The following is a 25,936-nucleotide window of genomic DNA, read 5'->3' on the forward strand; positions in this document are numbered from 1 at the left end:
GCACCTCAAACTTTATTGAAGAACTGATGACTATTGGAGACAAGACGTTAACAGGATGCCTGCCAGACATAAGGCAGCGTCAGCAGCATCTTCCATTTATGCCTTCAGTTTAAAAGTGGTCTCACATCATGGTCTTGAAATACTACAACGATCTTACCTTTAGCTTTCTCAAATAAGAGTAACTGCATTCTCAAATAAGAGTAATTGCATTTGACTCACTAGGAGCACACAGGTAAAACACCAAGTAAAATAAAAAAGGTACATCATGTTTACTGTGGGAATGGCCACACAAGCCATGGCTGATGGACAAGCTCGTAGCCTTTCTTGTTTCACAGCAGTTTATTTTCCAGCCCATACTCTCTACCACAACCCTATCAAGTCTGCCCGTTGGCATATACATCTTTAGTTCCCAAACCCTCCTGGAATGATGGTGCAGCAAAATCCTCCTATTTTCTAAATTCTTCAGACAAGATTATTCAGTCTGCTACAATCCAAAACTAGAGACATGGCCAGTCAGCATCCCTCTCCAGCAGCCTCAGCTACAACTCCAACAGGAGATGAACGGAGGCAAAACAAAAGTCTGTAATGCTCCCAGCACCAAATACTCACTCTCCTCCGAGAGTACAATCACACTTGTGCAGGAGCACAATGACTAAAAGCATTTCTTGTTTGGCCAGTTGCAGAGATTTACAGCTGATCTCACAAAGGAAAAAGGAGCAGCATTCCACAGGTCACTCCATCCAGACCTCACAAGTGTCAGCTGATGCCATCAAACTAAACTAACAAGTCCAGGACTTGCCACATGGACCTCAGATATTGCCAGGAGATCAGGGAATAAACAGTTACTTAACATAGCTACAAACATTTTTCATAGTAACGATAATCCCTCCTTCAATAGCCCTGTTCTTGCTTGAAAAAGGCCCATCCACCTTCTTCACCAACAGGAACTGGGCAAACACAGCAGGGAAACTGGATCTGGAAGCAAGGTTTTCTTGTTTCTGCCTGTTAGAGGCAGTAGACAGTATACAGTAAAAGGTATTAGAGTCATTAGGAATATCAGCCATTAGAATAAAGTGCTACACCACACACATTCAGATGTTTTACCCCACCTCAGGGAGTTTGCTGTACAGCTGCCGACCACGGTTACTCTAAGCAGAAGGACAACCATCACACACACGTTCAGTGGGGTCTGCGGTAGGAACCAGCTCATCAAAAGCCAACATGGGTTAGGACATCTCGACTCACAGTGCTTTGAGTGCACTAGTTTCATTTCCCTTCAGGATTCCCAAACACTGTCCTGGGCATGTACTATTGCACAGTAACATATATCAACCTTTCTATTAAATGCAAAAATGGGCTAGTGTCCATTTTTTAAATAAGATACTTAAGACTGCAAAAGGAAAACATAATTGTGAAATCTCTAAATATTTGAAGATTGCTGAGAGCACATTGGCAACTCAGTGTTTAGGTTTCAGTAAACTGGAAGAGCTAAAATAAATTTTATGATAAAGTCAAACAAAATGACAGGCCTAGGAGAACCATCTAAAGAGGAATGACAACAGAGACTGGAGGGTTCGTACAAGAGGGTGATGCACAGATGGCATCATAACCATCCACTAACAGCAGCTTCGCTTCTTCCCGACACAAAACCTAAAGAGAACACTAACAGAAGCAGTTTGAGGTAAGCAACTTAAGTTGAAAAGCAACAGAATCATTAAGAATTAATACAATTCATCCAAGGGAAGAAAAAGCCAATGAAATCAAACTGGAGTTAATATAAGGTGCTAGGAATGTGAAAAGAAGGAAAATCCTACTGCTCAGTGGAAAGTTAAGTCCTGACATAACTGTTTGGTACTGGAAAAAGCCCACTAATGTAGAAAACTAAGACTCCTAATTAGTACTATTTTGTCACTTAGAAGACAAAGAAAATTATCAAATAGCACCGATTTTTTTTCAAGTAATAAAGCATACCTATGCATAGCCAATGTACTTTGTGGAATAGTCTCAGTGACAACAGAGAAAATAGTAAAGCAAACAACTCTTCACACGGCTCTATCGGAGCAACTGCTGAGTCTAAAAACATCTTCATACATGAACTGAAAAGGAAAAAACTCCACAATGCAAGTACTCCCTCAAAAAGAACTAGGCTGTTATCATTCTCACTTTTATGTTTGCTTAAAAGCAACTGTACAACAGGCAGTTACACTTCACAAACACTGAGGAAGTATTAACTCTTATTTTCCTTTCCAGAAGAAATCAAGCAAAGCAGAATAGAGAGCATTAACCTTGTCCAGCTTCCACTCCGAACTACTGCACAGTCTGAGCGTTCCACAAACTCACCAGGTAATCCTCTGAATTCATGGGATAAAGACAACTTTAGAAGGGCTTGATTTTCCCAATTAAACAGTAAATCCGGGTGTACTATGAAATTGAATGCAGAGAAAAAAAAAATTACCTAAACAGAGAGAGGGACCGGCAATCACTGGAGCATTTTCTGCTGGATCATACCACCTTTGCGCACATAGGTGTCTCTCAACATGACACAATCATAATACAGTAGTGGCACACTTAAACATCTTAGATTAATATGTAACATACCACATTCATATATATGTATACATTTATACACATATAAAATCCATATATATGTATACAAACATTATGTATGGTTTTATTTTTATATATATAAAAATCAGTCCCACACGACCAGCTGGCTAATCTGCATTCCATAGTTTCTATTACAATTCTAAGTAATTATCTTGCTAGATTGCTGAGATCATTAGCTACGTGACATGTTAGCTCAATCCTAAAGCCTACAATTACAAAAAAAAAAGCCTCCTGATAGTTGGCATTTTTCATAACAATCCACCTTTGTGTGAGAATCTTGGCTCCTATTAAAAAAGAAACCCACTGCTTCCGTACGTGATTGCAGACAAAAGTTTGAAACCACAAAATGCAAGAGCTGGAAAGAGGAGCCCCAAACGCATTTAGAGTGTCATTACTCTGTCAAATCTTGACTTTGTCAAGGCCTTTACATTGCATTTTTGCAGACTTAGTCTTACAGCTGAAATCAATACCTCAGAAGTGACTAAGAGAGAACTTGACTCACATGAGAACTGGGAGCAGTTCTGCACCATTAAGGCCTGCTATTTACTGAACCTGAATTGCTCAAAAAGATGCCATGAAACCAGCTTTAAGGTACCAGCTACTACAAGTTTAATGTTAGTTCAAATATTTTCAAGTTATGGAATCTTTACATACAGAACCATGTCTGCCCTGGATAGAAGATAATGCTAGGTAAAGTTTTAGCATCAGAGTTACCGGATTATCATCACCGGTTCCGAGGCCGCCTGATCTCAGCCAGAAACCCAAACTCTGCAAGAGTTTAAAAGTGACTATGCGAATTTTAAATACAGCCTTCTTACAACAGGTACAATTAAGTGCCATAAAAGCAGAGCTCAAAAGGCAACCTATTGCTCAGCCACGATAATTAGCATTAGGAGAACTAAGCCAGCCCCGGCAGCTGGCAGGGAGTCATGGGAGCCAGCCACTACAACACACGGCTGCAGTTCCAGAGGAGCACGGCGCACGTCACGAGGAATAAACAATCGTTAATACCTGTATTATTTAGTAATCCAGACAGTGAGCTCCATCTTATTGGTCACCATCATCCACTCTGAAAAATCACGGTGATATAAAGCAAGCAAGTTAAAGCTTTTCTGCTCCCACAAAAATAAGTTTCATTACATGAAAAGCTTACTTCTCCACACTTTAGAGAGAGAAGTATTACTGTGTACTGAGTTCCTTTAGAAAAACAAGACACTTGCTAACCATGAGTTATCTGCTCAATAGTGTATCACCTTGATTTGTTAGACTTAATATAAACAGTGTTTTACACTATCACTACTTTTAGACTGTTACCAGCCTTATAACGCATAGGCAGTGATCAATAATGATTTATTTTACCCATCTAAGTGAAAGTCATGTACCTGTCACCACGTAAAACTTCATCTTCCAGATAATCCCGCCTGGCGTGGGGTTTACCAAGCTGTACTGTCACTAAACCAACCAACCAACCCACCAAAGCACTGCCAGAGTCCTGGTGGCCATCAAGAGCCCTGTCTGAAGCAATAACCCTACAAATGCCCAGAGAAGCTGTGGCTGCCCCATCCCCGGAGGTGTTCAAGGCCACGCTGGATGGGGCTTTGAGCAGCCTGGTCTGGTGGGAGGTGTCCCTGCCCAGGGCAGGGGGCTGGAACTGGATGATCTTTAAGGTCCCTTCCAACCCAAACCATTCCATGATTCTGTGATATCCCTAATGAGAAGGGGATGCTCAGTTCTCAACTTTGATCAGAAACTAGAAAAACACTGGGGGGAAAGAGGGGCTTGGGCTGTTTTGAGGGGGAATGTTTGCTGTGGTGCTTTTTGCTTTCTTTTATTTTAAATATCCCACTCTTGCCTTGGCCTTGGAACAGTGGTATCAAGTTTAAGCTCAACGTCCTTTCCAAGCGCCAGCTCCCTTCTCCTTGCCAACCTTGCAAGGTATAAATAGCAGCAAGCGGAGGAGCAAGCGTTAAAGATATTCTTTAAAAAAAAAAAAATATCCCAGGAGTGTCGGTGCCCTGGCTGCAGGACAGCAGCCGGCCGGCTGCACGAGTGCCAGTTTTATCACATTTTAAGCCTTTCAAACGCGATGTCACCATTCCACTAGCTAAAAAGCAACTAATTTCCATATCTTTGACTATATCTGAATATAAAAAAAAAAACAAACCAACTCACGCCCCCCGAAGCTCGGGTTTCCCCCCCCCGGCTCCTTCTGCCCTGCTCACGCCACAGTTAATCGCCACAAAAAATAAAGAAGAGTTAAAAAAAAAACACCACAAGAACAAAACACCAGCAAGGGGAGCAGGGAGCGACGGCCGCCCCCGGGCCGCGGCGCTGACCTCCCTCCCCGGGCAGGGCAGACCCGGCCCCGCTCCGCGCCCCGTTATCCGTCCGCGCACCGCCCCGGGATAGCAAAAAAAAACTAATACTTTTTTGTAAAAAAGAAGTTAAAGTCGCCGGTACTTACGCGCCGCCCCGCACTCGTAGCCGGAGAAAACTGCCCTGAACCGCCGCGCCGCGACTGCCGCCGGCCCCGCGGCCCCCTCCGCCCCCGCGGAGGCCCCGGCCCGGCCCGACCCGCCCCTCCGCGGCTCCTGCCGGGCCGCACCTGCCCCGCCGCGGGCCCCACTCTGCTCCGCTCCGCGCCCCGCTCCGCTCCGCGCCCCTCACCTGGCGCCGGGCCGCGGGGCCGGGCCGCCCCTGGGCGGTGCTTTTGTCGGCGGGGGCCGCGGCCCGCCCCGGCGGGGAGGTGAGGGAGGCGCAGGTAGGCGGCGAGCGGCGGCGGCGAGCGGGGGGGAACTGGGTCGGCGGCTAAAAATACCGTGAGGGATGAGGAAAAGGAGCCTCCCGGGGATGGTCGGCGGTGCAGCGGGGCCCGGCGGGGGTCCTCCCGTTACCCCAGCCGGGGCAGGTGGTCACGGGCAACCTCCGAGGCCGCGGTCAGCCATCATCGCGGGACGGGCCGCCTTCCCCCGGCTCCCCGCTGCGGCCGTCCCGAAGGAGGGCGGGTGGAAGAGGCTCGGAGTCCTGGTCTTGAGTGGTTCCCTCCGGGACGGTCCTCTCGGGGCTCTCGGTGGGGGAGGACCATCTCCCGCCAGTCTCCCCGGCCGCGGGGAGCAGCTGCTGGGGGGTTGGCACTACGGCATGTCTTCGGCTGGGAAATCTTTTACGCATCTTTACAAAGCCCCTGAAAGTAAGTTTCACCTGTGCAATGTCCAAGGAGGAGAAGCTTCCAAATGGCAGCGAGGCTGGAGAGCCTGACCTGGCGTGTGGGGTACACGAGGGCACGGCAGCCATTGGCCTTGTCATGGGCCAGTCACGGCATCACAGAGTGGTCGGGGTTGGAAGGGACCTCTGGAGATCATCCAGTCCAGCCCCCTGCCAGAGCAGGGTCACCCAGAGCAGGTGGCACAGGAACGCGTCCAGGGGGGTTTTAAGTATCTCCAGAGAAGGAGACTCCACCACCTCTCTGGTCAGTCTGTTCCAGTGCTCTGCCACCCTCAAAGTAAAGAAGTTTTTCCTCCTGTTGAGATGGAATTTCCTGTGTTCCAGTTTGTGCCCATTGCCCCTTGTCCTTTTGTCGGGTACCACTGAGAAGAGTCTGGCCCTGTTCTCTTTAGATCTTGATAAGCATTGATAAGAACTCCTCTCAGTCTTCTCTTCTCCAGGCTAAACAGCCCCAGGTTCTCTCAGCCTTTCCTCATCAGAGAGGTGCTCCAGTCCCTTTGTCATCTTTGTAGCCCTCCGCTGGACTCTCTCCAGCGGTTCCTTGTCTTTCTTGAACTGGGGAGCCCTGAACAGGACACAGTACTCCAGATGTGGCCTCACCAGGGCAGAGCACAGGGGGAGGATGACCTCCTTCTGTGTGATGGCCATGATCTTTTTAATGCACTCCCAATACCATTGCCCTTTTTGTCCACAAGGGATGATGTAGGAGTCTCTCCAGGACAGATCTGGTGACTCCATAGGAAATGCTTTCTTGACATCAAGTTAATTCCCTGACCCTCCCCTCCGCTACTATATACAGTTGCTGGCTATTTATATATGTGAAGAATATGATTCAGAATTAAACATGCCAGGAAGACACTGAATCTTTCAACCTACTAATTAAAAAAGGAATAGAGCATGATTGCTTTGTTTCATCACCACATGAAAGAGGACTATTTATTTTTATTGTGGTTAGCTGAGTAGTAACAAACAAAATATTTTATTCCCATCCATGAAGAGCAATCTTGCCCATCTTTATGGGCTTCACCCAAAGCGTGCCGGCGTCGGTAGTAGTATGTGTGGGCTTTTGGTTAGCGCGTGACTATGAATCTAGTGAGCCAGATGAGAGCAAGAGCGCTTTTGGGCTACAAGACTGAGCATCGTAGAAGCCCTGGCCACCCCAAGCAGGAATCATGCCCATCTTTAGTGAGGGTCTATACAGTGCTCCAGACCTCCTGAGACAAACCCCACAGCTGAAGCACCCTGTCAGGAGCCCGCTGCTGTGGCCGGACGTGTGGAGCGAGGGACACGGTGAGATTTTTGTGGTGTCATTAGGTCACTGCTCATGTAAAACTGAGTGATAGATGGTTTACATAGCCAGCCTTTCAGCAAAGTTCACAGGCACGGCTCCAACTGTACGTATCGAGGCTAATCTCAATTACAACTTAAAAATGCCTCGGTCTTTGTCGCTGTGGGGATGGTCTGGAAAGTATCGACCGATCGCTACAGCTGAAAGCTTGTCATGTTGATCTTTATCCCACCAAAAATCACAGTTCATTCAGCGTTTGCTGCAACCATTCCACTCTGGTGGCTCTTTCATTTTCCCTGGTTTTGTTGTTTGTCTAGGCCTTTCATACAGCAGTAATCAAGGAAAAAAAAATCAATTTAAAAACCAGAGACTTGGCTTCTTTTAAAATGAGATAATAACGAGGGAATTCAGGAATTGTCGCACTGGCCTTCCTTTAAAATCTTCCCTCCTGGACAGATGGTATTCAGGTTGATGGTGATGGCTGACATCACTGCATGGTGGAAAATTTTTGTCAAATCTCACCAAGGACGATTTCAAAGTGGCCAAGGGCTCTCAATGCAAGGAAGGAGAAGGAACTAGAGAGGCCACTGAGGTCTGTATAATTTAAATTTTTTTAGCATCATTTGCTCTTGGAAGTCCTTTTCCTGAGATTCTAATAAAAAACTGTTGGAAAACAGTTGTTCTGATCAAAGCCTTTTGACAGCCCTTTCTTTTGCTAAGTGGCCATGAATGACTTTTGCTTCTCTGCCTTTGTTTTTCCTCCTCAGCTCCTCTGGTCCATGCATTTTGAGTTTCATAAATGTAGGAGGAAGACTGCAGTATCACGTCAATTAATGTTGAAAAAGGAAGGAAGGAAAAGAGAAAGAAGAGGGAAGAAAGGCAAAAAAACCCCAAAACTTTCATGAGAGAGAGAAATGGAAGACAAAGGATGGTGAGGGCGAAGGTAACCAAGACCACAAAGAGGAGTAAAACATGGGAAAGAACTGGAGAGACCAGAGCAAGGGCGCATATCACAATGGGGAAGAAAGGGAAGAAATGGAGTAACAGACAATTTTTTATATTCTTTCCTCATGTCTTGTCAACAGGAGTTAGTCAGGAGCAGGCTCCACAAATGCTTCTGAAGGGGCTGGAAAGAAAAACTAGCCTGAGATGGGTGTATGTCTGTCTTTAATAATAGATATGATTGCAGCAGGTGCAAATAATTGGAAATAGTACCAGGTAACTTGAGTATCAATAGGAGGAAAAAATGCAGCAGCACAGGATGGCCAAGTCTGTGTCCTGTTGGTATCCAGGGTAATGGATGGGTTTGAATAGGTTATTAGGGAACTCACTGGGTTTCTGCTCCTGACTCTTACTGGTTGCTCGTGTACTTTAATATTATATGGTAATTGGCTAGAAAAGCAGTCTTGTAACAGGGATTGAGATTCAAATTTCCCCGCTCCCAGCTAGGTACCTTAATTGTTGCGTTGCAAAGTGATGCCTTGCTTCCCTGGCCCAATGAATGGGAATTAGTTTGTTCAGAATAACAGCCTCTCAGCAGGCACAATGAAAGGCATCCTCCCAGCTAGCCTTTGGCCTGGTGACGAAGGGAATCTCCTGGGAAGCGCCAGGTAGGGATTCACAGTTGTCCTCAAGACTCTCCAGGTCTAAGCTCTACCTGTTTAGCTGCTGAGAGGACCTCTCCTTCCTCCTGTCATGCTTTTGAAAGATGCCAAAGCCTAAGCGCAGACGCTGCTCCAGCATAACTCAAGAATTAAATGCTTTAGATGCCGAGAAAGTTGTAGTTGCAGTGTTGGCAACTCAGGTGCTTCTCACGCTGGCTGTTAATGATTGTGGTCCAAGGTACCGACGCTTCTGGTGTGGTGGGGCACCTGGCCCAGAGCTGGGGGCTCCTGGCTGGGAAACTGGTGCCAGAACTTGGGGGTTACAGCTCTTCCCACTGCAACAGCTTGGCCTGTGGTGGATTTATAGTCTGTGATAACTCTTATCTTGGCTGTATTTGGGAAAACACCATGTTGCAAATTTGTTCGTGTTACACAGCAGCGTGTTCACGGGTAATTCTCAGCATCATGAAGCTGACTTCTGTCAGATAGAATTCCAGCAGGCCGGAGGTTAATGTACTCTGTTGTGATTATTTTTTCTTTTTGAGGTGGGGAGAGGGCCAGTGGAGACATGTAATGCCTGTCAATAACTGCATTTAATTTCTTTGGCAAGTGGTAAATACTGTTTCCCTTTGTTTGCTTATGCAGACTACATTTAAAGTACTGTGTAATATAAAGCAAACCTTTCTGGAGGCCAGTGCCAATTTTGGTTGAAGAAAAGTATAGCACCATAGTTGAAAGTCTTCATTATCTTCTGAGGCTCAATTACTAATGAATATTCTTTAATTTTTGTTACCACACACTTCACATTCATAAGACTTCCTCTCTGCCCGAGGCCTGTTTGAATAAAATTATATACTTCCTGCTTTGACAACATACTGATGATGTATGCTAGAGAAAATCATTAGGAGTCGTCCTGCTGAAAATGTTGAAAATGTCTTTGGATGGTAATTTGGGCTCGATCCTGTAATTTTAGTGGTGATTTTACCTGTAATGGCTACAAGTAAAATCATTCTAAGAATCCTTGGTATTTCTCCTCCACAGTTCAGAGAAGAGGTCAGACAGACTGTAGGTATCCCCACAAAAAGTATTGGTGAACAGATCACAGATCTCTGGGCTAAATTAATCCCTTCAGTAAATACTTTTTTTTCATATGCTTTTCACTAAAACAAGATTCAGTCCTCTATTTATAAGCAGCACTGGTAGAGAACTGGAAAATACTCTTAACGCTTTAACCATTGTACTAATTATAGTTCACTTGATTCCCTAATGTAATAAAACACTTCCTTTCGTGGGCCATTATCTGTTAGATAAACCCCTACATTGTATGCATTATTAATTATTTATTCCTTCCATTATTCTTTATGCACATTGAAGAATTGGCTCGTGGTTTCTAGCACAATTCATAAGAACAACTCTGTTCAGTTATTTTTGGAAGCATTTTCCTATGGTAAATAAAGAAATAAGGAAAACATTAAGTTTCATCTTCTATGGAGTTATCAGTTTAACTGTTGTATTCCTATTAATATTTCAAAAAATCTAGATAGGGTTTTTTTTACTTCCCAATATTAGTGATTGAGAATTTCAATACTCTTCTCCTAGACTTTTTAAATTATTTTTCTATTTTTTTCTAGTTAGAAAAAAAAATGACTAATTTTTCCCCTTTACTTCTTTAGTGTCATTTCAATGAGCTTACATAGCCATATGGAGAATGACAGCTTCATTCTTCTGTACCTACAGTTGTTACCCCTTGGTATTTTCTGCGTATGTTTTTTCCTAAGCAAACATACTTTCACATAAGCGGATTTATGCAAAAATACCAAATATGGCTATTTGTCTATTCTTAGCAGGAAAAAAAAAAAAGGAGATTGTATAGTGAACATGATGACCCAGCAGAGTTATCTTTAAAAGAGTATTTTCAATCCATGTGAGTACAATTGAGGATTTAATTGCCTTTGTCAAGGCAACGGGGAAGGGATATTACAGCAAGGGAGATGGATAAACCTTGAAAAAGTATACTGGCTGGGAGGATGGCTGCTAGGAAAGGTTAAATCACAGATCGTGTGAAGAAGATGTTTGAAAGATTCATATAATGCCACAACGTGAAGATTTCCAGTCAAACCTGCCCACTTCCTAAGAGAATAGCAGTGGTCTCTATAGATGTCAAGAAATGACTGAACAGAAAGAAAATTGAGAATCCTGTTTTTCAGTCGTGCTGAACTGGAGCTGAGGTTTAAATAAGCAAAGGGCTCTAACTTGATGAATGATTTGGTGAGAGTTGAGAGAGAGGAAGAGACCTGTGAAAGAAGTGCCTAGAGATGCTAGCTGGATCTCTCTGCACGTGGGACTATTAGATGTAATAAAGAGAGGATGGCTGACAACACATTTCTGTGGCACCCCATAGCAAGTTAGAGGAGAAATTGGGGGAGCTCTGCAAATGAGATATTGGCAGATGAGTCGGAGAAGGAGTGGGAGATAATCTGGCTATTAGAGACACTGAACAGGGAATGGAGACTTTCAGTCTTGAGTGCATCTCAAGGATGAAAAGCAGCCAGCACCACACATTCTTTTTTCTATTACTGATTGTTTCTTTGCTTCTTTTTTTTTTCTTTAAAGGAAAACACCTTTTCTTCTAAAAGTTCTCCTTAAGGTCTTTCTGTTCAATGAACCATCTGTGGGAAAGAAATGAAGGTGAAGATAAAATTCCAAGAAGACGCTTGCACAGACCTATTTGAAAGCATTTCCTGCCAGGAAACAAGTGCTGCTGAGCCTTTAAGGGCTACGCCTCTGCAACAGCTCCAAGATACGCTTGCCTTCAGCTATATAAGCAGCGGTTAACCAGGACACAGGGGTCTGCAGAAGAATTACTGACACCTAGACTTATTTAAGGGAAACTACTACAAAGAAAAGGGTACACAACCAGTTTCTTTTCCTACTTTTCAGTGGTTTCATCACTTCCTTGCTATAGACTTAATGTTTTGAAGAAATAAAATTTTGCTGAAGTTAAACCAATTCCATTCTTATCTGTAGCAGGTCATCTGTTTAAATGGTGCAGAACATTATTTGCTTCTGTGACTTTTCTGTGATTAAGGAACAAATAAATCGCATCGCTATTGCAGCATCTCCCCGATGTGAGGCTGGGATGTGAGATTAAGTTAGCGGGGTTTAGCAAGTATCATTTGCACAGTGGTAAGCGTGGACATGGGGATGAACAGGCTCTTAGCCGGCAGCAAATATGTGGTGATGAGACTTGTTCTGACAGGAGAGAAGGCTAAGCTAACTCACACATGGTTTGCCTATAGCAAATGCAAAGTAATACATGCTGACAATTTCGGCAGACCAGCTGATGCATAGTAAGTTGTTAATAGGTGTTAACTTGATGGTGCTTCTGAGCTCACAAGACAATGTAATGTAGTGTACCACACTGCTGTTTGCTTAGACCCTCTTCTATCAGTAATGGGATTTTTCTCATTTTTCTATAGGTTCAGATCTCTATGTATGTGAATGCGTATTGCATTAGACACACAGCACCTTAATACTGCAAGTTATGCCAATGTTCATACTGGCTGGAATAGTCTTATTTAGAAGTAGGTATGGTATATGTAATGGGACAGAAACAACTGAGAAATAGGAGTAATTGTGATAAAGGTAGTGGGTACCAAACTGAGACTTGTGCCAACAAAACAGAGAGAGGAAAAGCTCGAAAACAGTTCTGTGTGGCAACAAGATGTCCCTGTCTGAGCCTTACTGAGAAAGGATGGAACAGAACAATGCTGTGAGGAAGCTGTGTTGTAGCTTTTGCTCAGAAGAGAACTGCTAAAGGTGAAAAGTCAGATAACCAGAGAATGAAAACCTTTCCTCTTCTTTTTCCCTGTCCTCGCTAATACGGACAGATGAATTCCAACGTTAATGAAGGGACAGCATGTGCTTTTGATTTGGTGATTGAAACTGAATGCTGCTCTGTATGCATGAAAGGTTACTGAATGGACAATAAGAGACTGGGGGAAAACAAGTAAAGAGAACACAAAACAAGCCTGTTCTGCATCTCATTTAAAAGAAATGGTATGCATCCAATGGGAGCAAGAAAATGAATGTAAATTTAGGATTTTTTCCCTCCTGGGTAGTAATACAAGCAAAAGGGAAGAAGATGAGAAAAAACATATGTAATTTAGAGTGAAAATAATCCAATGGGAAAAAAATTAAAATTTTCTTATTTGCACTTAATGTGTTTTTGTCCATGTTTTTCATTGCAGCTTAGATCACTTAGAGGTCTTACATGAACTCATGTCTGAACCAATTCTTATTTTCTTTAGAACGGGTCTGATGTATTTTTTTGCTCCCTCCAATACTTGTTCTAACGGACCAAAGAACCTTTTCCTGTGCAACCTGCTCTAGGTGACCCTGCTCTGACAAGGGGGGTTGGACTAGATGATCTCCAGAGGTCCCTTCCAACCCTACACTTCTGTGATTCTGTGATTCTTTGCTAGGGAAGAAAACCCCACAACTTAGATGCTACAGCCTGGAAGACTGTTGTTCTTGGCATAGTTTTAATGGCTGGACAGGCCTTACATAAGAAAATTTAGTCCTGTCTAGGGTTCAAGCCAGTTGATTTTACAAATTGGACAAGATTACTGTTGAAACAGGTGCATCTGAAATCAGAACAACATTATTTTGTTGGAAAATTGCTGTAAACGAGAAAGGTTATGCATGTATTGTATGTTTACAGCACTCTTCATCTAGGATGCAGTAGGATTTATCTATGAAATTGTGTTGTTTATATTTCATACTGTAAAGACATTATAAACAAATGAAGTTATTAATAAGCCAGATACATTTTGAATTAACATTTCAGATGTGTTTTTTTGGCTATTGTGCAGTCTTAAGCATTAATTGAAAGTATAATGAACTGTAACAAAAAGAAAAAGCCAAACATATAAAGTTACAAAATCATTAACATTCACATTGTCTGGGCAACCTATTTCTTTCTTTGTTTTCACTTTGATTCCTTTTTCTGATAGGCCAGTAGTCCTGGATAGTAGGAGGAAAAGTTAAACTGGAGTAGGAATGAACATGTTAGTTTCTACATTGCTAGCTACTTGATGTCTCTTAGCTGAACTTAAGGATAGCATGTAGATAAGCCACCAAGATGCAATGTTGGAGTCTTTTGAAGGCAGAAGTCAGTTTATTTGCACAAGGGACTATAAAAACATGTATGTTTTCTATTGTGACCAGCTTCTGAGTCAGAGCTGGAATGTGCAGCGGAAGAGTACTCATCCCTGCTGTCCCACATGGCGCCCTCCTTAAACCACAATCTCTTGCTCAGTCTCCTATTAGTGGGCGTTTGTCAGTTTTTATAATTTTCCACAGTCGGAAAAGCAAACTGTAGTAACAAAGAGCATTTTCTAAGTCCCTATGTATTACTAGAATTCTCCAAAGAATCCTTGTATGCCTGACTTTTTTTCCCTACTCCATATGTATCACAGAAAACTGACTGAAATACCATACTATGCACATTGACTTGTACTTCTGGATTTCATTTGCCTTTTATGATGAGCAGCTTGCAGTGTGTTTAAAATGGCTATAACAGGCAGTGGTCTTATTAAGAGTTACTGATCCTGTCTCTATGAATATTGATATAATGGATGGTGGTGCCAACTAGAGCTGATTACTTCCTGCTCCTCAGCGCTGCTGTGTCTGTGGAAGTTGAAGATGCAGACTTCCTTAATTAATCATGCCAGTCTAGAAACTGAAGACAATAAAGGCTAAGTATAGTGGAGCCTTCTGCTATAGTCAGCACTTATTTCCTTTAAATACACAGCTTGGATGTAAGCTAGCAAAGGTAGTCTTTCAGGGAGAACTCTGGGCATTTTAAATACACCCTGAAATACTTGCCTGGTACACCTCTCCCAGAGACCGAGTTCACCACTGTGGAAATTGCTTCTGAAATTGAGCTATTCTGCTACCTTAAACCAGCGTGCAGACAGTGCACAAAAGCCTTAACCTCTCTCCCTAAGTTGTATAAAGTTTAGGAACTGCTGCTGGTAAGGTTTTATCCAAAACCTGATGATTCCCAATTATAGACAGGGATCAGACAAAACTAGTAGCCCAGGCTAGTAATAGAATAAAAAGTAGTCCTTGAATTGCATGTTTCCTGAGGAGGTTTCAAAGTGCTCTGTAAAATGGTGTTTATGCTGGACTGGCCAATAAAGGAACAGACGCTCTCTTTAAATCATAGAACCATAGAATTGTTAGGGTTGGAAGGGACCTTAAAGATCATCTAGTTCCAAAGCCCCTGCCATGGGCAGGGACACCTCCCACTAGACCAGGTTGCTCAGAGCCCCATCCAGCCTGGCCTTAAAAATTTCCAGGGATGGGGCAGGCACAGCTTCTCTGGGCAACCTGTTCCAGTGTCTCACCACCCTCATGGTGAAGAACTTCTTCCTAACGTCCAGTCTGAACCGACCCATGTCTAGTTTTAATCCATTCCCTCTAGTCCTACCATTACCCGACATCCTAAAAAGTCCCTCCCCAGCTTTCTTGTAGGCCCCCTTAAGATACTGGTAGGCCACTATAAGGTCTTCTCGGAGCCTTCTTTTCTCCAGACTGAAATGTTTAAAGCATATTTCTCTCACACATGAAGAAAGTATCAAGCAGTTCAGTGACTTGCTACAAGATACAGAGAAAATCAGAGATGATGGAGGAACACATTCATTCTCACTCTTGCTTCTAGGAATTCTAGGTTTCTCCTCTTAAACTGAAAATGCATACATTTGGGGTTTATTCTTCTTCATATTAAGAAAATGAGATCCATGAGTCAGAAGGGTTCCAGGTTTTCCCTGCCTTTCAAAATCTATATGTCCCAAAGAAGGGATTTTAATTTTGGTCACTCGTTCTCTTCCCGCTATGTCTGGACTCCTTGCTGGTAAAATAGGCAGGGAAATAAACAGTACTGCAGGACTTCCTTCTTTCAGAAAATAAGATAGGTTTTGCTTAAAATACTTATTTTTAGCAAATAATTGAAGAAACATATTTGTAGCTGAAGGTTTATGTCACAACATTTCCAAGAAGCAGCCTGCTGAAACTTCTTTGTTCTTAATGAGTAAGCATAAATACACCCCAATGAAGGCTTTCTCTGGTATCACATCAGAGTTCTTGCATTTAAATTAGTGGGTCAGCAAGAAAGGACAGAGGAACCTTTTATTAGCAGCTGACTTCTCTCGAATCTCATTTTACATTTTTGGTTCCAGCAGTATTCAACTGAAAATAGATACCATAGGTAAAAAAACCCAACAAAAACCAAGGCGGTGAATAACAGAGACAAGGCAACTGCCAGGCATCAGCTTCCACTGCGTTCTTCAAAAATATCTGTATCCTCACTGATATTATAAAGCACCATAATACGGCATGTTTCCTTGTGAAACAGGTAGTCTTTTGCATTCTCTGGTGAGAGTTTTCATGAGCAAAGTCTATGATACACAGTTCAGTATTTTTTTAAAGCTGTCTTAGATGACTGCCCATCAAGTAAGAAACAAAGGTAAATACCCATATAAATTATATTTCACCTGCTGAAATCATTATGGTAGTGCTATTCTCTAAGGACGTCTATATTTGCCCTACAGTCACTTTGTGATGTACCAGAAGACCTCCAAAGTGAATTTGATAACATTATTATTTCTGTCAGGAACTCTTCCTATGTTAGACACCCTGATGCTATTTCCTCATCTTTAGTCATGGTGTTCTTTAAAAAGCTGCAAGATGTCTTAATTTCTCTTGAATTTTGATTTTGAGAGTTAATTAGCGTACAAATGGCAGAGCCATTATGAAACCTCTATAGAGAACGTATAGCCTGTTATCCCGTGCATCAACAAGTAAGCCTGAGACATCATGGACAATCTCTTCCTTGCTTTCTAGCTCTAGCTCTTTCCAGCTCTAGCTGGACATAAGCACAGATATCTTTGTTGTTCTGGTAACACGGGAGAAGGTTGTCAATGGTGAGTATATGATGAATTACAGAGCACATACAGACTTAACAGGGCTACGCTCCCTATAGAATGCTATGTAATGAATATGGCTGATACCTTTTTAATGAGAAAGTCAAATAATAGAAAGGATTTGTTGTTAAAGCTGTGTTTTATTTGGGACACAATGTAAATGACTTGCTTGAGGAGCAGATGACAGGCGTAATTTATCGCCAGTGTAACTACTGGACTCAGTTGATTTGCATGAGATTAATTTTGTTCATTCTTTTCTGGATAGACAAAAAAAATTTGAGAATTACATACCTGGGAAGGTATCCTTATGTATAAAACTAGCATCTTATATATAAAACTTTTATGCCAGGTTTAGAGGCTCAACTGCTTTAGTTTAATGTTGGGGAGTTAAAGAGAAATATAAAGTAGAATTTAAAGTTATTGTCATGGATTGCAACTATTAATGACTTTTTTTCAAGTTGTGTTATTAATGACTTTTTTGGGGGGGTTGTATAAACATAAAAAGGAAGCCCTTCCCTTCCTTCAATACTCTAGAACTTTTTGCGTAGAAATTTTAGATTGAGTGACTCGTGTTCTTCCAGATGGGTGTGATTTTTCTGTTTTGTTTTTTTTCTGTAGTAAGTCAAAGGAGTTGGGGAACCAACGCAGAAGCTGTTAAGCTACTTGTTAGGAAGAGTCAATAAGAGCAATAGATGAGAACTGTGCTGAGATCTTTAATTAAGCATGCTGCCTAACAGAGGTAGAGAGGATTCAGTGACAGAAGACTGGAACAATTTGAATTAGCATTATTTCAAAAACTTCCATGGGATGTTTAAAATGAGTCATTCAAAGTTATTAGATAATAAGAAAACAGGTGATGCATTATAATCTTTAAAATCACCTTCCTCACAAGATAAAATGTTTGCACATCTTGCAAGTGTTAATAATACAAACTTAGGTACTAGCCTATAGAGTGAGACTTGCAAGACTTTCCAGCAACTACATGCAGCATGAATTTTACATTTGCTGAGGACCATGTGAACAACCCACTGATTTCAGGGAGGGTGCTTTTCCCAGATGGGTGTATGGCATCTCAGCAGGAGATGGATTTCCTGCTCTCCCTGCAGTGAATTCACTATGGCGCAGGCATTTATTTCATCTTGCTGCTGCCACAAGTGTTCACAAAATCTCAGTTTCCTGATCACGAGAAACATTTATATACTTTATTATTTGTGTAATGATATAAAGATTGGCCTCACTCCAGTAAAGTTCCCTTGAATTTCAGCATAGCTAAGATGTGAAAAATAGATCACATCAGGGAAGAGCAGTAGAGGAATCATAGCACAAATACAGTAGGGCAGATATGTTGGTTCAGGTAGTGTTTGGAATTTGCACAGTTTTGTTTCTGTTTGCTAAATCAGCAGAAGACACAAAGCGCTGTTGTAATGCAAGGCTTCTTAAATTAAAGAGATCACAATTTGACTGCCTAAATGTGCCATACCTCAAGATAATTAGATGCTGTGAATTTCCATAGGTTTTAGGTAACCTTAGGAACTCCTGTATGATTTCAAAAGTGAGTGAAGGACTAAATTCACTTAAACATTTTCTACTTGTTTTCTATCATTCTATAATTAACTTAATCAGGAGAAATGTTTGCACTAGTTTACAAATGTGGTAGTGCCTAAGAAAATACATGTGCAGAGCACCATCTAGTGCAGTATATCACTAACATAAAAGCCTTTCTGCTCATATGTCACTTGTCTGTGTTTAGCTAATTTAATATGAACTATCATGTTGCAGACAGTGCCAGCCCAGTGGCTCCTGTGGCAACATAATTTTGCAATTACATGGGACACCATGGATTGAAAATTATTTGGGATCTTTTGCGAGGACAACAAAACTGGATGCATTGAAATTCAGGTAATTATTTGTGAGAATCATATACCTTTAAGAGGAATCTGCTTAACTTCCTGTCCATAGTGTTGGGTGAAACATTCATTAAATAATTCACCCTGATCTGTTTATAAACTAGGTTGGACACTGACTCTTACAACAGATTTAGAGACCCAACTGCCATTTTAGATGCCTTAAGCACACAATTTGGCTGCTAGAGCCTTTGCTCAGCTCCTACAGAACCTCAGAGCTACCTGGGTTCCTTAAGCCAGGCGTTCACAGGAAGGCAAACCACGACTGGGCCAGATTAAAGATGTGACTGTCATTAAGAAGGGAAGAAATGAAGAAAGGAAGGAAGCTTAGAATCTATAGGAGACAGATAAAAGAAATTCATACGCTGGTATTTATGGGCTGCTGAGGAAGCATGGAAAAAAGTGAGCCACAAGGGGTTTTTTTGCAAAGGCCATATTTTGGTTCTTCTGCAAGCAAACAAACATATGAATTTGGCCCCAGTGTTGTTTAACCGATGTTTGGATATCAACATGATGATTCTGATGCAATCCATTTAGCATTAGGTTAGGATTAAGAGGAACGGTCTTAGTTAACTGAAGATGTAGCAATGACAGCCTGGGTTTCCTCCTGCACTAAACAAAGGTTAAGATAGCCCTCAGGTACTTGGAAGAGATGATTTTTGGATGAACACTATGTATTCAGCAAAAAACTAATTAAGCATCAAAGAGACACTATCACTGAAGTTTTACATTCTATTTGAACAAACACTTTAACTAACAGAAAATTGTAACTTTTCTGCCTCTGAGCATATATTGGATACGGATCTTGGCTGAATGCTTGAAACCTTGACGGTTTCCCAATTCTCAGATCTACTCTGAGAAAACAGCAAGCATATGCTCATATTCATTTCAAAGTGCCTCCTGGTTTTGAATAGCTCTGCTTTTTGCTTCCTAAGTTGACATCTTAATAGACAATTTTAAAAAAACAAGACAGAAATAAGTGGAAATTTTTGAAAATTTAGATAAAGAATACTTCCCTGGATGCTTCTTCTGCTCTTGTATCTCTTTTACAACTGCCAAAGAGAACCTACTACTGAAGAAAAGCTTCATTTTCATTCTTTTTGAGCTAATGAGGAGTAAAGTAAAGGCAAATGACAGGATCTGGCAAGCTGTGGTTCGGTTTGCCTTTCTGGTTATACTTTTTGGCTAACAGCAAGGAGAAGTAGCTTTGACAGAACAAAATGTTATCCTTACAAAAGGGGGTCAAGAACTGGTTTCAGGAGTAACAGTTTTGGGAATGGTGGGGAGAGGTAGGTTCTATCCGGGCAGCAGAGCTGAAGAGAAGAGTCTCCACTGGAAAGCAGTAGGCCAGATTGCAGTACATTAGCTCTGTCAACACATACTAGGCATTGTAGGGAAAACAAATGTCATAGCATATAAGGCTCTTTTACTGCTCATTTAATTCACCTGGATTTGTAGTTTCCGTTATTTTAATCTCCAAAATGTTTAGCAAATGGAAGAAAACAGAAATACACAACTGAAAATAAAGAGGTGTTTCCCTTGGACAAATATTACAAAAAGAGGCATTTTTGATTACATGTTGCTGGTAGCTATCATTATATTCTTTATCAAATCATGACTGACAAAACATTTTCCTTGTTATTCCCTTGATTCTTATTCTTCCTCTGTTGGGTTATATGATTTGTATCAAATGGTATGTATTCATTTTCAGCTATTTGGGAGTTATTATGTTGTTCTCTCTAATGCCTGAACAAATAAACTGGCCTTTGTTCTGCTATGTTGTAAGAATAAAGAGTACCTTAGAACATGTTTATACCTGCTGAGGAAATAAATTAATACAAACAGGCAGGGAAAAGAATTCTCTTCCAAGCTGTACTCTCTTGTCTAGTAGCTATTGAAACTTGCCTTTTGAAAATAGTTTGTTTGTTTGAGAATGCTTATATGACCATTTTGAATTACAACACTTTCACATGTTTTCATGTGGACAAAAAGATTTATTGCACAAAGAAAGGCCATAGAAAGATGGTGGGAATTAAATACTGTATTTTCGTATTGCTAGCAGTATGGTAGATGGCTTTCAGACAGCGAGGATATCCAAGTCCTTGTTCTGAAAACCATTCAGTCCAAATAAACACATAAATGCATTGTAAGATGTACAAAGAAAGATTTGATCCTCCTTCATTTTATGATATCCAATAGAGAAAGGGAGTCAAATTTTACATCAGAATATGACAAAAGCACCCTAACTCAGCTGAAAGATTTCATTGGCGTTCTCATAAGAAAAGAAGATGGATTTATGCTGCGGCAAACAAAAAAACTACTGCAGATTTTATGAGCACAATCTGTACGTGCTAAGAGTCTTTTTTGTGTGCTAGAGATCCAACTTTGCTGTACTTAAATCCTCCGTGTCTTTTATTTAAATTATGTGGAATATGATCTGTCTTGATACTCTCCAAATACATGAGCTAATTTTTTCATTTTCCTGTGAAAAACTAAGGGTGTTTTTACAATTTCTACATAATGTCATCCATGGTTTTGCAAAGAATTAAATCCTTCTCCTCTTAGAGTAGCAAAAGAATTTGAAAATCATTATGGGAAATACTGTACTTAAAACATCTTTTTAAACTATTCCAAAACTTCCATCATATTATTAATGGCCCATACGTACAGACTTGCTCAAAGAGTTACACAGGAACCCATTTAAGTTCTGTAATAAAATTGGATAAAAATATATATCGGATGTTCTGTTTTAATGTTGAATGCTGAATATTTTTATATATATATAGCTCTATACATATATACATACACACTGATATGCTGGTGCGCCTTCCTATCAGACACAGAATTTAATTTGGTTTAGCTGATTAAACAAGGTTCCAAATAAGCAGCTGTAGAGCTATCCATCTGTCCTCTTATGCAGGGGTGCAGGGGTGTGCTAAAGGCTAAAAATCTCTAGCAGCACATCTATTGATACAACATAAAAAAGATTAGATTATCTAGATTACCTGCTATTACCACAAAAAGCACAGACCTCAAAACCTCTATACTGCAGATTTTTATCAGCACCATTTTTACATAAGGCTCTTTTTTAGCTACCTGAACCCCATGTTTTCTCTACTTAATTCTTTTTTTTTTTTTTTTTTTGTTTAGGTGTAATCTGATATGTCTTATTGAGTGAGATTGTTTCATATGTTTTTTTTACCCAGTTATTCTACACATCCTTCCTCCTTACCCCGTGCAATTCTTTCAAGGATTCTTGCCAAACTTTTGGTTTTGGAGGATGGAAATGGAAGAAAAAATGGCCATGCAGGGAGTTATCATTGAGCTGACCTGTATTCATATCAATGTAGTTATAAAATGACTGATAGATTGCCAAAAGCTTGTTTCAATTATGTTAAGCTTGACTGAAACCAACTGCCAGGTTCAAAAACTGTATTTGGACAGAGGAAGAGAGACTGGCAGTCCAACCACGAAAGCAAAATCATTTTAGGAAAGCGGGCAAATAGAAGCGTCCAAGTTTGTCTCAGATCCACATGTTTTTTAAAAGTCTTCATTTGCATCTGCTCAGCAGAAATGGATTACATTTCATCAGATAGCTTTCTAGAGAGTGTTCCTATCTTCTCCATGGCAGCAAGCACTAATCAGTGATTCTTGTTATTACTGGCTATTAGAGCCTATTGTGGTGCTAGGCACAAAAGCCAGGGGTAAGCAGAGTCTCTGGTATGATTTTTCTTGTACGTCTGCAGCTTGAGAAGGGGGAAAGCCAAGAGAGCCAAGGCAAGGACATAGGAAAAGAAGATAATTGGCTTAGAAGCAGAACCATATTGAAGTGACTGAGCAGGGCATTCAAAGTTGGAGACTTGTGGAGACTAACAGATACATAAAGAAAGTAAAGATTTATGAGTCAAGCACTAAGAACCTCTAAAGCACATGACATACACGTCCATCTACTCATGCAGTATGATAGTCTATGTTCAAAGCATAGCTCACATTAAAGTTAGTTGCAGCTTTTGTTATTTAGCCTTTTGGTAAACTCCAAACGTCAATACATAAAAGCCCAGGTTTTGTTACCAAATGTTACCAAAAAAAAGAAAGGCATAATGGTTACCAAGAAGAAGAAAGACGTAATTACTGACCATCAGAATGTTAGATTGAAATGATGTGACCAGCCCTAGAAATGCTTCAGCAACAACAGACAATCCATTGCTGTATGCTGGATTCAATTGATTCTAGCCTGGTGGCATCCCTTCTGCTCCTTCACTTCCCTGCCTCATTCTTTATACTTTTTATGTATGCTATGTACACAGCACATGCAAATAAATCAGAGGAATTTACAGGCAACTCACTTCTAAAGCTTTGAATCGTTCCAAAGAACATATGTTCCATCCACTGAGTAAACCAGCCCTATGCTTGTATTTAAATAGTTTTTTGGTTGTAATACGTACAATTCATTTGCATTTTTGAGACAACACAGTGACAATATTGGTTTTTAAAAGGTGAAAGGATTTGTAGTTGCTGCAGAAGCCAAAAATTCTCCATGTTGACAAAGATGTCCTTATTCCTAGGTGAACACCTGCCTTTTTAAAAATATCCTGTAGACATACTAGCACTAGTATTTGTATCTCCAGATTCATAAGCCAGATTGTCTTCTCGTTTACATCTCATAAAACTACTGGTTGCAGAGGAATTATTCCAGATTTATATCTGCATAGATAAGAAGCAAAAATCTGCCCTGAGAAGCAAAAATCTGCCCATCTGTTTTGATTTGGATTTATTTGCTAGAAGATTAACTAGATAAATCGTCTTAATAAAATACTTAAACAATATTTGGTTCAAAGTCTGCTGGTCTGACCTTCATGACAACGGATTTCAGAGAATACCACCACCCGTGCCAACTGTACCAAACAATCCCGTTGTCCGTCTGTGCAGTATAGGGGCCTTTATAGTACAAACCGTTCAAGTTGGCAGAGTGACACCTGGTGGAAAAGCAAAGGAAAACATAAATAAGGCCTCCTGTCGAAAAGTCGCAAGCATTTCTAGTTTATGTGCACGTCAAAAATTTTGCCATGTTGATAACAGCCCAGTTTGACAGCTGCAAAAATTTGCATTTGTGGATTTCAGTGCGCCTAAACAATAACAGTTTAATTAGTTGTTCTTAGTTTCTTTGAAACAAAAGTTCTTTTTGTTCTTTCCGTGTTTTCTGACGTTACTAGCTCTACAAGTTTTGCCTGCTAATCTGTTTCAGTGGAGAATTATTCCAGAGTTGTTCAGGTCATGTGTGGCAGTAGGGCACACCACAAGAAAAACTCCGGGAAAGAAACAGGGTTCTGCTTTTGGTTGTTACAGAGTAGCCCCTCTTAAGTTTTGCAGTTAGCCCACATGGTGTTGCGTATGACAAAACCTGAATACCACCATCAGTTTGCCTACTCAGCTGGGGACTTCTATTTACAAATAGATGAAATCTGACAGCTAATTAAACATATGTATACCAATCCACTGGATCTGGCATTTTATTTGACTATACAAAGTACTACTACTTTTTTTTTTTGATTCTTTAACACACTGAAGCAGAAATGCTGTTAGTTTATTACATACAGTAGTTTAAACAAACAAACAAACAAACAACCCTTGCAAAACTCAAAAGGCTTGAATACGTACCAGCACAACTTGGTACTCATTCAGTTTCTACAAGAAAGAAGTTTAGATCCTTATGTGACCATATGGAGAGCAAAATGGTTGTTTCTTCTACAGCACACTGTGATGAATCAGCTTGGTTTATCTGCCAATTCAGTATTTTGTTGTAAGTGCTGTTAATATCTAGCTGTCAAAAACCATGATGCATTTCAAAAGCAGACTTTAGAAAATATGCAAACAGAAAACAGTCCAAATGAACCTTAGCGGTATCCTTACTGGTAAATCTGAGTCTCTTTGGCTGTGCTTACACTTCATTAACAACAGTTTTAGAGAACTAAAACAAAAACTGTGATAAAAGCCTCATAGGAAAATTCTCATATATATATATGTGCTTATTCATTGCTTACAATTTTTAAGCTCAATTTTGGTAATGTGTTGGCTGAAAGATTATAAACTGCAGTTATGAAAAGTGACTTTGTTTTTGAGAATGATGAACTTGTATCAGAGCTGACAATCTTTCTAGCCATACAGAATCCGCGTTGAGCCAGCACTCTTGTCTGCTTTGAATCAAAACAGAGATTTCATTAGAAGAATCATAATTGCGAAGAGGTATCTAGATCAACTGAACCCCTTCTTTCACTTCCTTTGACGGAAGCAGACAAAACATGATTTTGTCTACAGCAACACGAGCCAGTAACAACTCTTAATTAGTGCTGGGAGGCACTAATAGCAAAATACACAGTATTCTGTAACAGCCTGGATGCTGTCTGAAGTAAATGGACATACTAAAGAAACAACTGGCATGTGATTATTGAGATGATATTCTGAAGCAACATTCATTATTCACAAGTCAATAAACACCTGAAAGTTAGCCTGTGTTCCTCCTTTCTTTCTGATAGGCTAATTTTTAAAGAAAAAAAAACCTGCAGAGCAGTAGTTTTAAAAGTACAGTCAACTCTCAATTATCCATGGACATTTCATCTGAATTCTATATTAACTGTATGGCAGATGTGGAGAGATGGAGTTGGTTCCCTGAAGAACTGTTTGAATTCTGCCTGGACTTACTGCCTCCAGTAGGGCCCCACATGGATGTAGCTATGCTGTCTCCAGGGTGACTGGTGAGGCAGGAAGCCTGAGTTGGTGAGATATGTGGCCCCAAATTGATGCCTGGCAGATCCACTGTGATCATCCATGCATGGTGTAACTAGGACTGGGAGTGCTGGGGAGAGAATAAGCTCATGGCCAACTAGACCTGTTAGCTCTTCTTTTACCAGTTATGAACTTACTGACATTCGCAACACCCTGGATGCAGGAAAGCTTAAGACTTGGGTGTAGTACCAAAGTGAACCCAGCTCTACGGATATGCATCCAAGCTGAAAAATCTCTTCTAGAGCTTTGCTTACAAAAGAATGCAGAGAGGCCGTATCCAGAAGTCCAGGATAACAAGTGCTGAGCTGGAGCAAGACCAGGGCTTTAAACTAAATCTGAGCTACTTCCATGTGGCCTTGCTTGTGCCACATCCCCTGGTATTCATAATATCTGGGCTTTTCTGTATTTCATTAGTCCAAATAGCATAGAGCTGGCTATGAAAAATTCCTTCATAGCTGGAAGCTCCTATATAAACCAGCCAAGAGCACTAATTCCTTCTATGTTTGCTAATCTGTCCATGGCAAATACGTGCTCTGA

At 40.9% G+C, this 25,936-nt stretch overlaps 2 protein-coding genes and 1 long non-coding RNA gene across 8 annotated transcripts in view; 1 reads left to right on the forward strand and 2 right to left on the reverse strand.

The window, feature by feature from the left end:
• Positions 1-5,181, reverse strand: part of MTUS1 (microtubule associated scaffold protein 1) — a 126,824-nt gene extending 121,643 nt beyond the window's left edge. Inside the window, exon 1 of the mRNA XM_063335414.1 lies at positions 5,072-5,181. The gene's annotated coding sequence lies outside the window, so the exon portion shown is untranslated. The remainder of the gene's footprint in view (positions 1-5,071) is intronic.
• On the forward strand, positions 5,177-12,940 carry LOC134515888 (uncharacterized). The gene is made up of 2 exons (XR_010071144.1): positions 5,177-5,368; positions 11,338-12,940. It is a non-coding gene; the product is annotated as an uncharacterized LOC134515888 (long non-coding RNA).
• The window catches only part of FGL1 (fibrinogen like 1), a 33,778-nt gene continuing 19,147 nt past the window's right edge, over positions 11,306-25,936 (reverse strand). For 5 of the 6 annotated variants that reach the window (XM_063335425.1, XM_063335426.1, XM_063335429.1 and 2 more), the window contains one exon: positions 20,239-23,592. In XM_063335425.1, the coding sequence (XP_063191495.1) occupies positions 23,433-23,592 (160 nt within the window). In that variant the 3' untranslated portion in view covers positions 20,239-23,432. Of the gene's footprint in view, positions 11,394-20,238; positions 23,593-25,936 lie in introns of those variants that run through there. The other variant, XM_063335430.1, reaches the window with a different exon arrangement.

This window comes from Chroicocephalus ridibundus, chromosome 5, assembly GCF_963924245.1.
Source record: "Chroicocephalus ridibundus chromosome 5, bChrRid1.1, whole genome shotgun sequence".
In the NCBI taxonomy this organism is placed as follows: Eukaryota; Metazoa; Chordata; class Aves; order Charadriiformes; family Laridae; genus Chroicocephalus; species Chroicocephalus ridibundus.